This window comes from Cinclus cinclus, chromosome 8 (genome assembly GCF_963662255.1).
Source record: "Cinclus cinclus chromosome 8, bCinCin1.1, whole genome shotgun sequence".
Lineage (NCBI taxonomy): Eukaryota > Metazoa > Chordata > Aves > Passeriformes > Cinclidae > Cinclus > Cinclus cinclus.
Genome location: NC_085053.1, coordinates 25819625 through 25832049, shown reverse-complemented (window position 1 = coordinate 25832049; position 12425 = coordinate 25819625). Strand labels below are relative to the sequence as shown.

The 12425-nt window shown below is 42.4% G+C and overlaps 1 protein-coding gene across 1 annotated transcript in view; it reads left to right on the top strand.

The window, feature by feature from the left end:
- GLIS1 (GLIS family zinc finger 1) overlaps nucleotides 1-5648 on the top strand; it is a 178472-nt gene extending 172824 nt beyond the window's left edge. The window contains 2 exon segments of the mRNA XM_062497309.1: nucleotides 2376-2543; nucleotides 5491-5648. Coding sequence (XP_062353293.1) covers nucleotides 2376-2543; nucleotides 5491-5627 — 305 coding nt within the window. The 3' untranslated portion in view covers nucleotides 5628-5648.
- Nucleotides 5649-12425: the final 6777 nt, after the last annotated feature.

The window sequence follows — 12425 nt, the reverse complement described above, 5'->3', positions numbered from 1 at the left end:
TCATGCTTGGCTGCTCTCTGCTTTTCTAAGCCACTGTGCCAGCTCTGTAGATCATGAAGATTTTTAATTGATGTAACAAAGGCAAGCCTGGCAGCACAGGGAAGGACAGCAGTTATAGGAACAGAGAAAATATACATCATGCCTTCCCTAGGAGTGATGTCTGTAGCAGACATTCTGGAAAAGGTTCATTTTATTTTTTTTCTCTAGCAATGCATCTAAGTGCTCTCTGCAATCAGTTATGCCTCCTTTGAAACCAAGTGTCTCCTTTTTTCACTGCTCATCTCAAAAGGATGTATTTTTAGAAGGCTTACAGCAAGGAGTTCGTGTTTTGTAAACAGAAAGTCAGGATAACTATCAAAGCAAATCAATAGCACAGTGTACCTAATACCACATCAAAAGAGGGCTGTGCTGCCTCTCTTAAGAGCTCCTTAGTTCTTTGAGCCAGACTCTCCAGGCAGTAAACAGAGGTGGCTGGCTGTTTATTCCAAGGAAGGACATGCATCATTTAATGCTCAACTTTCCAAATTTTTGGGCTGCCTTCTCCATAGCAGCAAATATGAGCAGCCTTGGTACAAAGCGTGTAGTGTCTTTATCTAAGAGCCATCCATTAGGACTTCACTGATCATGGACATCAACAATTTAGGTATTTTGTAGTGGATCATACGTTCTCAAGAAATGAAGCATCTAATCCTTGCAGATTCTGCCAAAGCACATATTAAACTGGGAAGCTTCAGAGCAAATCTTTCACCACTCAATGAGTTCATTGCATTTCTCCTCAAGAATTCCCTCACTTGGCCTTATTTATTGCCACCTTAGGAAATACGAAGTGCCCAGACCCTGAGCTTTGCCTGGTACTGTCTGCTTGGTCAGACTTTGGTAGTAGAGGGAAAACACAGACAAGTGGGGGAGATTTACTGAACAGGAGAGAGCTTGCACACTGCAGGAATTGTACGGGACACATTCACCCCATAGAGCCCCAGGTGCTCTGGGGACAGGCACAGGGATTTAATTTCTGAACAAACAGACTGAAGAGCTGCACAAGCAGCCCAGCAGGGCAGGTCTCTGCTGAGAGTGGGGCCGAGCTGTCAGCTGGAAATGGGGAAATGTGGCTGGGACTGGGATTCACTGAACTGCCCTGAGCTTCTGCAGGAGTTCCTGAGGAAATGCTCCTGAGTAAGACTGAGGGAAGAAAGACAACAGCTCCATATTATTTCTGGCAATGAGAGGAGAAGCCTGAAGCACATTCTGCTAGACTTTATGCTTAATTTGGTTGACTTCAGTTGCATTTAAGAGAAGGAGAATCATTTCAGAGAAGATAGGAAAAGGTGTAGCTGATAGGAATGTGTAGTTAATGTGCAATGCACCTGGAAAAAACAAGAGGCAGGAGGAAGGAAGAGAATTAAATCAGGCCATGGTTGGTTTTGTGACATACTTTGAGATCATCTTTATGGGAACAAATTACAATTTTTTAGGATGTTGGAACAACTCATACTGCAAAATTCCTTTCTCAGCAATTCATTTGTCCTTTACTGTTAAGTATCTTCTTTTGTTGTCCACAACTCATTCACAACTTCTGATGGCAAACCCCAAACTGCTGGGTGCTGATAATGCAGGACTTGGGGAAAAAAAAACAAAACAAAACAGGATCTAAGAAGTGTTGAGTATGTGGAGGACAAAAGTCAAAGATGCCCCAAAAGCAGAATGACTGAGGCAAGCAGAGACCATACAGATCTATCTTAGCACTTTTCCAGAAGCAGAAGAGCCTCTGGTTGAACTCGGTCTTCATGTGACAGCCATCTGGAGTCAGTCCTGCAGTTCTAGGTCAGTTGTACCTGTGTCCAGTGGAAGGGGGTTCATTTGAATCAAGAGCAGGGAAAGAAGTTTGAGGAACCTGTGAAGGTGTTTTGGATAAACAGCACTGTCTCCAGCAGTGCACAGCACACACTGAATGAGAAAATACTTTACTTAACTGAAAACAAAACAGTACTATTCATTTAAATACTGTATTATTGTATTTAAATTAAGAGTGATTCGTTAGAGAGACATTCCCTTAGGAGCTGAGCATCCTGGACCTCATCCAGTGGAGGGCTCACTGCTTAGCTTGGAACCAAGTGTGCTGTTGACTGTGTTCAGCTGATCTATTGCTTGAAATTAAGCCCATCCTTGAGATTTTAGCTTGATGGGGATCACAGTCCACAGCACCTTGTAGGACCAAGTTTGATGCAGCTCTTCTGTGACTGCACTTTATAGAACAGGACAATCACTTTTCCAAAGTTAAAACTGAGGAAATAAACCCCCCCAAGAGTAATGAAATGACAGAAGTGGAGGTAGTACCATTGCAGAAGGATTGAATTGTGTGCAATATCTGCTTTCAGGTTACCAAGGCAGCTTTCACTCCATACAAAACTGTTTCCACTACGGAGATTGCTACAGAACAATGGATCAGTCTGTCAGCAGTGATGTGCTCACAGGAGAATCCCATTGCTTCAGTCCTCTGAGGCAGAATGGCTATCACATACTCAATGCACCTTTAGCTTCAACAGGTAATTTATCCCACCTATAAGGAATTATCCATATGATATTTGTATCAGGAGGGGCAAAGAACACATGTTATATTCAGTGTTATGACAAAACATGTTTGTATAAAAAAAAGCACTGAAATTAATTTTCATCTATAAAAACCCCAGAAGGAAAGCAATTTTTTTTTCTTTAATCTTGTTTAATTTGATTGATAGACAAATTCTCCTCTGCTGGATGCCATAGGCAGCACCCACCTTCAGGAGAGCTGACAAGGCACTGCCTACATTTTTTGTGTGGTCTGTTCATTGCACATCTCAGGTGTGCTCAGGCAGGCTTTTATAATCATGTCAAAGTTACAGTGACTATATTACTGCAGTATTTTAGTATTCTGTTTTTTTCCCCTATCTTTAAAAAGAAGAATTGACAGAATTGCTGAAATCAAACAAAAAGTGAGTATTATCAGAACCATAAACCATTTGCTGCAATCTTTACTTGCATATCTCCAAGAAAGTTCACTTCATGTCTGCACTCAGGAGGGCACCTTGGTTAAGAACGATACTAAAAACATATGTTTAAGTACTTTTTGAATTGGGGCCTGAGTCAGACCACAAAATTAGAGTTGACTTTCCTGTTTGTTTTATATTAAAGGAGACTCTGTTCAGAGCAAGTGTGCACGCATTTGTCTGCTGTTCCATTCTGGGAAGTGCATGCATCAGTAACCAACACAAGGGAAACATTTAAGATGAAGTTTCGACTTCAACTTTGAATTCTTTAGTGTTACTCATAAGTTTGATATTACTAAAACAGAGTTTTTTCATGTTAACATCAAATTTCAAGCTTAGATTGACAGCCTGCAGTATTTAAAGAACAGACTAAATAAACTTTCCAGAAGAAATTGTAGCAGTAAAGAATAATACTGTGGCAAGACACCAACTTCAACAACAGTTGATTTTTCTGTCTGGGCCTAAACTATCATGAAATGTTTCTGTTTAGTATTTTTGTTTTTAGAGTGGTTATTGAGGCATGCAAATACTTAAAAGGCAGAAATATAAACATGTATGAAATATATAAATCTCATCTCATCTTTTAGTGTGTAAAATAGAACCATTCAGGTTTGCAAGATTCATCAAGGCTATGCATTAATTTTTTTTCAGGCTTTTATAGCACCATTAATATTAAATGAGATCTCATCTCACAGGAATGCCAAATGTGACTGGCAAACAGCTGTTCCATGAATCACATTAACAGTCAATAAATTTTTATTTTCTGTTCAGGACTTTGGATAGTTTACTCTATCTGGAATCTAATAACAATTTCTGGGGTGTATGCTTATCTTGGGTTTTATCCATCTGTGGTTCTGTATCTACCCTGTATACAGGCTCATCAAATAGAAATTAGCATAACATAAACACTTGCAAAACTTATCAAAATATGGTCACTCTACTTGGCCCAACACAGATAAACATGCTGAGGTCGTCCTCCAGAACCTCTGGACATTCATTGTGTGCCAGATTTCTGCAGACAGCAGAATCTGACCTGTAAACCAACAGTCAATTAATAAGTCATAGGAAAATGCAAAAATGTAAGTAAGTAGAGAATTTGATCTCAAAAAATGAAAACATATTTAACAGTAAAATAGCCACAATGAAGCGGACAGGTTTTCCTGAAGCCAGGACTGGCTGTGTAGGATGCAGGATCCATCCCTGGCTGCTGGTGTGATGCCACTTAGCCCCAAGGCCCCTGTGGAGCCTGGGCAGAGTTTGACTCAGCCTCACCCAGGTACACCTGCCTGCAGAAGTGTGGAAAAGACAAGAGGAAGGCTAAAGAGACGGAATCGCCTCATTTTCTACCAAGGCACAGAAAAGAAGTAATTTCCCAATGGTTCCACAGACCCCTCCATGGGGCAGAGAACGGAGCCAGGTCTGGTGCTTCAGCCATGAGGATCAGCCATGCCCAGTGGAGTCCCCACTCTCTGTAAGGGCTTCACTTTCTGTGTCAGCACAGGCATTTGCTAAACTGCATCTTGTTCCATGTGCTCCCTCAGCTACTGCTGCTGCTAAGGGAGAACAGAGTATGTACACAGGATGATGCTAAGGGGGTGAACACAGCAGAGGGGAAGTAAGGAGGGGCTGGACCGTAGTAAAATGAACATGTGCATGTGGGCCTCGACTGGCCAGTTGCAAAAGCAGGCTGTGGTGGGTCATAATAGAGAATTTTCATGTCCTTTGGGGTAGGCAATAAAGAGGTTTTTTTTAGACTCCCTGGTACTCCAGCTGCCATAGCATCTGGTAGAATGGCAAACCTGCTCCTTTCCACAGGGATGTGCAGCTCAGGAGGTTTGTAATAGCTGTGGAAGTTTGGTATTACAAAAGGACAGAGAAATGCTTCTCTACTGCCGTGACTTTCTGGTAGCCTGGCAAGCAGCAGCCAGCTTGGCCTGGTGGGCTTTGGTGGGCTGAGGTTCATAGCTCTGTCCATATGTCCTGTGACCCTGACCTGCCCCAGACATGCTTCCTCAGACCTGCACTATGTGGAGAGCTAGTAAATGTAGGATCCCGATTTCTTTTAAGAGCAGCTGGGAGACACATGGAATATTTTTCAGAAGTGCTATTAAAAGGAAAAACACAAACCAGGAGGACTGCATCACTTCTAGTGCACACTTAGTAGGATTGTTGCCCACTGATTGTTTTGATGTCCTATTCAGATAATGACTGTGAGTCACAAGAGGGCTGTTCTGATACTTGCACTTCACTTGCAAGTGCACAGCTTTGCACAGAAATGAGCAGGAGCGCCAGCCATGATGACACAAACACCCACTGAAATTTGTGCATCTCCTGGGCAAGGCTTTGATGCTGAACACTATTGTCTTTCCATTAACACTGTGCTGTGCTGTCCTGTGTCATCCCAGGCCCCAAGTGTGCTTCCTCCTGTCGTGCACCGTGGCACTAACTCGTGTCCATGCTCTTCCAGGCTATGAGGGGATCTCTGAAGCACAATGTGTATCTGAAGACATGGTCTCCAGCGGAACGGATGAAAATGGATTCTTCCAGAACAGTGCCTTTGATCACTGCTTGAATCACATTCCTTCCATCTACACAGATACCTAAGAGCAGTGCTGGCCTTGTTTCCTTTATTATACCTATAACTGCATATGTAATAACAAAGGTGTTGTTCAAGTACTTTTATTTAGTCTGTATCCCTATATGTGCTCATTTAAATGAACACCTCACATTTACCAAACCATTTTATACATGAATAGTCTGTATAAGATAATATTGGAACCTGTTCCTTTGCTGTGGCACTTTGAAATTCATGCTTTAAGGGAATGAGGAGTATTTCAAGCAGCTTGTTTTGTAAGTTCTCTCAGTAAAGTGTAAATGTAAGTTATATAATAAACTTGTAAAGATGTTTTCCTTCTTGGAAAGTATGCTTCAATTTGAGAATGTTGTTCCCTTTAATCAGTTTTCATTTAACTCGTTGGATCGGTCTTCCCTTTTTTCTTTTTTTTTTTTTTAACTAAAAGGATTTTTTTAATCAGAGACCTCATGTATATAAAGATCTACATTTGCTCAGCTGGTTTTGTATTTTCAATTTTACAAGAAAGCATTAAAAACTGGAAACAAGTGTACTGTCATTTCTTAACACCATTGGGCTCCCTGATACTCCATCCTTAAAATGCCTGAACAAATCAGTGACATCCCAGTCACTGTGACATTAAAACAGCTCACGTGTATGTGAACAAAACCAAGGGGCTTCCAGTGGAACAGGGGTCCCCTGCAGTAGTTTAGTTCCCTGTCACTGTGGCCCTGGCCCCACAGGGATGCACTTCCAGCACAGTGATGATTCCTGGGGAGACACATCCTGCAAGGGCCAGGTGCCCCCGGAGTGTGCCAAGCAGGCCTGTTAGAGCTGAGCTCCTGAAAGTGTCCCAAGTGTCCCTGGAGAACAAATAAGAGTTCTCATTTACAAACCACTGCAAGTTGGGCTTAATAAGGGCTGTCCAGACCCTACATCAACAAGTCTGTTCTCTTACAGAGTTAGCCAGGCTCCCACAGGGCACCACTGAAAGCCCAAGCTGGGTTGAACCCAGTCTGTGGCTGAGAATGGTGCTTTCCTTTTTTCGTCTCTTCTCTCCCCAGAAGTGTGGGACACAGCTCAGGTCCCACAGGGTACCTGTGTCCCAGTTCCAGGACCCCACAGCTTTGGTGCTGTGGGAGCATCAGGATCCCTGGTGCCTCCGTGCCTCTCCCCAGCCCCTACACGGTGCACTTGTTTCTCCAGGGCCTGGTTGCACCTTGTTAGTGCGTTTGAAGGGGTCTCTGTATCCAATTTAGCTTTCTGTCCTCAAGAAATTTGAATGAAACTTAGACATTCAGGAAGTTTTAGTCACTGCAGAACAAGGTTCATGGGGTTATATGACCCCACCCCCCTGTTTTAGCAAGGGTTCCTCAAGCTCTCTGGCTCTCAAGGACACCCAGTACCAGCTGCAAACCCATTAATTGTGGCCAAGCAGCCCTGGCAGCACGGACTCCTCATTCCTCTCCTAGAAGTGAAATGCAGAAAGGCTCCAAATAGTGCTCTAAGCCTACACATGTGGCTTTGCTTCTGATCACGGCTACATTTGGCTTTCTGGCCTGTTTATTTATTCTGATGCCTCACAGTTGGGGTTTTTTTGGTTTCAGACATAAGTGGGCAGAACTCTCTCCAGGCACATTAAACAAGGAGGCAGGTAGCTTAACAACTGCCAAGCAGGAAGAACTAGGACTTCTGAAGGAAGACTTAGAAAAATACCCAAAGCCCAACAAAGCTGTAATGTCGGAGACAAAAATCAAAATAATTCCTGTGCTGCAATTAGTTGGAAACACAGAAAGGAAATCATGACTTAAAAACAAGATTAATTCAATTTCCTAAAAATTAAATAAATTCTCCTAAGAACAACTTGTTGTTGTTGTTGTTGTTGTTAAAAATATAAACCAACCAATCCTAAACATATTTGATCAATTACAAAAATTCTTAATGTCACAACAACCAGGCTGTTCAAAACCACACAATGATTCACAAAGGTTTGGGAAACTTAAAAGCATAGCAGCTGGGGTGATGATTTAATTCCAAAATCTGTGTGAATCAGGTTTTCTGTAAATTAAAAGGATAGATTCAGAGAAATGCAAAAGCACTTGTTTGAGTCTGTATGGTTTGGAAAGTTACCCATAATAAAGCCAGTAAAATACACAATAGCACAAGTTAATGGTTACTCGTGTGCTGTGTACCTTATTATTTCCTTTTATTACATGTAAGTAGGGAAGTATCTTATGTAAGCTTTTCCTAAAAACACAAAGAAACCTTTCAATGGAATTTATTGCTTGGCAAGTTTCTCATTGTGGTGCTGTAAAAACCCCAACAACTAATATGTATAAATAACTGGGGCAAGTCTTTATATAAAATAGTAGAAAATTATTACCCTGTGGAATTAAAATGTAACTGCTGGTCCCAGTTGACTGTCAGATACTTTTTCAATCTAAGCAACAAAATTCAACTAATAAATTACACTACTTGAAAAAATAGCTACAAATCATTTCCCCAGTGAATGCAAACCCCATTTACCCCTGTGCATGTACTGTGTGTATGCAGGACACTTCAGGAACAACTGAAATAAGATGACCTTCAGTGGCTGATCAAGCTGGGAGAGAGAAAATTAATTTCAAGTTGACACTGAAACAGCAAAGGCACTTCTCTGCACTCTCCACCAGCTGGGCTGGAAGCCAAACATTCTGCAGGACTTCAAAGCTTTTAATATAATCAAGCTCAGGCTTTTCATTGTACAGAAAACCAAAATGCTTGTTCTGTTCCCATCCTGCTGCAGCACCTCACAAGTTACAGACATAAGTGATGGTCCTGCCATGCTCCAGAGGGGCCTTTGCAGGTGAGCTGATGAGATGTGCTCACAGAATCCCAGCATTTTTCAGGCTGCAAAACACTTCCATGATCATCGAGTCAAACGTGTGGCATTTAGTGACAAAATACCACTCTTATAATGCTGTCATTGTGCTGTGGCAACAAGGCACAGGAAGGTTCAAGCCCAAAGTCTCAGGTGTGCAGCAGGAATGGCTACAGCCTGCTCAGGGCTCAGACGTGCTCCCAGGGAAAGGAACAGGCACTGAGTACATTCTCAGATCATTTTCTCTTCTTACGTGCACACCCAGCACCAGGAACAGCTGCTGCTTGTGGAAAGGCTCCCCTGTTTCGGAGACTGTCCTTTCAACTGGGTACGTTTTCTAAATGGTAAAAGTCCAAAAGGCCAAATTCCAGAGCACATTAAGAGCACCGGTTTGATACTGCAATAGCTCTAAGTTACGCAAGCAGTGTAAAAAAACCCCAGTGCTTAAAACAACAACCAAGTATGTGAAAATAAACAGTGACTGTAAATTGAATTTAAATTGCATAAGAAAAAAATATTTCAATGGGTTTTGTTATGATCTTATTAAGACCTACACGATTTTACTTCAGCTCTCCAGTAATGTATTTGTATTAAATTAGGTCAGTGCAAGAGAAGATGAAAAAATAGCCAGCCTATATGATTTAATTCTCTGACAGCACAAAGCCATTGGAATATTCCCTCCTGAGATAAGCCCTTCTGAGATCTGCAGAGTTACACTAAAAGCTCCTCTCTGCTTCAATTTCAAAGCAAACTGCGAACTCCCTGAGGTAATTTGGGAGTCCATGGCCCAGTCAGCAGGAGGAGGGCTGTAGCCCTAGATCCTCACAGCCTTGCAAGGCTGCCTATCTCAGCTCCGCGGGCTGAAAACCACTCCACCATGACAGAATTTTTCTTTAAACCATTCAAACTGTACAAAGTCCCAGTCTAGCTAAAGGCCTTATAAGACTGAGCTTTCTACTAGATTCCTACTGAGATGAACTTTACCCATTCCTTTGGCAAAATTTTGTAGTGGTGGTGAAGCCAGAAGAAAATAAAATAATTCTTATATGCAAATACAGATTTTCTGACCAGTGCCATTAAACCCATTCAAAACCAAGTGACTCACCTTTAAAAGTGCCTTTCTTGCCCTGTGTTATACAGAAGTTCTCTTCATCATGGACACCAAGAAAAGCATGATGCTAATTTTCAAAACCCTTACAAGTTTAGGCCTTCTTGATTTCAGAGTTTCTCCCTCCTTTCTGAGAGTATGCATCTCTCCATGTGTGCCTGTGTGGCAGACATGGGACTAGAATGAGCTGCTGGGCACAGGGACAGTACGAGACACTGGCCTGGGACTGGGCCAGGAAGGGAGCTCACTGTGCTGCTTTACTGGAGGATTGGACCCATCTTCCCACACTTTAAGGTTCCCTTCATTTCCGAAGGGCAGCAGGACACCCCCCATCCTCAGGGCAATGGTAACCAAGAGAGCCCCAGAGCAGCTCTTCCCCTCCAGCACCCGGGATCAGTGTGTGGGTCAGACAGCAGATCCAGGGTTTTCAGTAACTCAGGGAAGGCTTCCTTTCCCCCTGCTCCAGGTGTCCATGAGCGGTCAGACCAGCACCTTGGCTTCCTCTCTTCTTTCTTCTTCCTTGGCTGAGAAGGAAAAGATGCCTCCAAAGAGGGTGTCAGTCTGTCCCAGGAAGGTGTTGAGGAGTCACAGCCTCCACATCAAAATGCAGACATAATAAGCACCTCCCAGCACAGCTCCTGTGCTAAGGAAGGCTGAGGCTGTTCTGTGCCAGTATCCTACATCCTTTCCTGAACATCCAGTGCTCCTCTCTGAAACACAGCACGCCCCACACAGCAATCCGAGCAAACCTGGAGATCACTGGGACCAAAAGAAATCCCTCTCAACCAGAGTTTGCCCCAAGTAAATGACACTGCTGAATTGCAATGGACTTAGAAACAGATTTTTTAGGTGTCTGAATGCCTAAAAACAACAAAAAAAGGACTAAGTGGTTTTGGTTGGTTGGTTTGTTTGTTTGTTTGATTTTAACACAACTGCCTTAAATTGCTTTAATTTAATCTCCAGGATTTTACTTCCTTCTGAGAAATCCTCTTAGGTGTCTATTTGCATCTTTAGGCATATTCTTCAAATCTGGGCTATACTGCATTATGAGTTTTCTTTCCTATCTCTTTGAGTTGAGAATCACACATTTGCCTAAGGAATTCTCTGTGGAGCTGAAACCTGTTAGGATTATAAATACAGGCTGAGCTGGGAACAGGCACTGGAAAGTGCCATGAAGACCATGTACAGAAAACAGTGATTCTAGTCACACAAGATACCTGATACAGTTGGCAGGAAGGCAAAGCTAAACAAATTCAGGTTTATATTTTACTATTTAAAGAATAAAATATCCAACTTGAGTTCCATTAACACCTGTCAGGACTTTGGTACATACTCAAATCCACATTTCTAATTTTACTGCTAAATAATCCCAAACTTGGCAGTTAGAAGGTAAAGCAAAATACCCAAGCTAAACATATGAAGCAAATTGTAGCTCTCTGCAAGAGCCCTTCTGCTGTATAAATGAAGGTAATATGTATAAATTATTAGAAGCTTAAGGAAATATGTCTTCTGCTTTTCTAAATTGATAACATATATATTGCATTAATATTCCCACATCAATTATTGGACATGTTCCCTGCTGTAAGAAAAACGATTTTTTTTTTAAATAATCCTGTGGAATAGTATTCTTATACTAGCACAATTAACTCTTGCCACACAGAGGGAAAAGAGGCTGATTTAATAAACTACATCCTAGAAAAGCAGTGTGCCAGTACCTGGAGGTGCCATCATCTGGGTGTCTCTGGTATTGGGGAACAGTAAGATGCAAGAGTTGTCCTTTCCCTGATGAAAATGGGACAGAGGTGACAGGTCCTGGGGGGATAGGGTAAGAGGAAGCAACCTAAATACTTCAGCTTTGGTGTTAAAGTCCCAGCAGCTGCACCAATGGCTAACCCAGGAGCTCTGGTTATTTATCGACAGCAAAATAAACCCAACAAATGTTGCAGAACTCTTTAAACACTTGTTTTCTCTCTGTAAAGAGCAGCTCCTCCTTGGCAGCGGGCATGGGGCATGGTGTGACCCCAGCAGGAAGGAGGGAGGACCCCCAATTCCCAGGCTCTCATGATGGATGGGCTGCCCAGGCCCTGCCACAGCTCTCTCCAGTGAAGTCTCGCTGCTGCTGGTGACTGTCACCCCTTTGGCTGCCACTAAATCACACCTGTCAGAAAAAAACTTAATCCTAAAGCTCATAAAAATACTTCTGAAACAGTTTTTCTCCTTTGAAGTATACCAGATTTCATGGAATACCAAGTATTTTCCATAAATGTTCCCAAGCTAAAATACACTTTAAGATATCTACAGGGTCTCCAATATAATTTGATTGGATAATGTATCACATTATATCCTGAGCACTCACTGCTTGTCTGGAAACCCCTCCTTTCCCAGGGGAGATGGTCTTGGCACGGACACGAGGGAGCCCAGCTCTGGTGCTCTGTGCTGAGGATGGCAGCAGAATCACCAATTCATCACAGCTGACACTGAGTGCAGAGAACACAAAAATGCAAACAGTATTTATCACTTCTGACAGATTCCTTTATTTTCTGCTTTTTATTAGCTGACATGAAGTTAGGCTTTTTTTGCCAGAGACAAAAGTCACCGGGGGGAGTGGAACAGAGGAATTATTTCCATTGAAAAATACTCTTATATTTTTCTCAAACATCAGAACTCTGTGACACATCACAGCTAAGTACAAATTATGGTGCTACTTCCCAATTTTGCAAGTTGGTAGCTTCAAATCCCCTGCTTTCTTGTCCCAGTTGATGGAGGTGTGTGCAGACTTACAGGAAAGGCTACTGGGAATTGCTTCCCTGCTGAACACCACCTTCACTGCACATTTCCAGTTGACAATCCCAGATTTTTCTG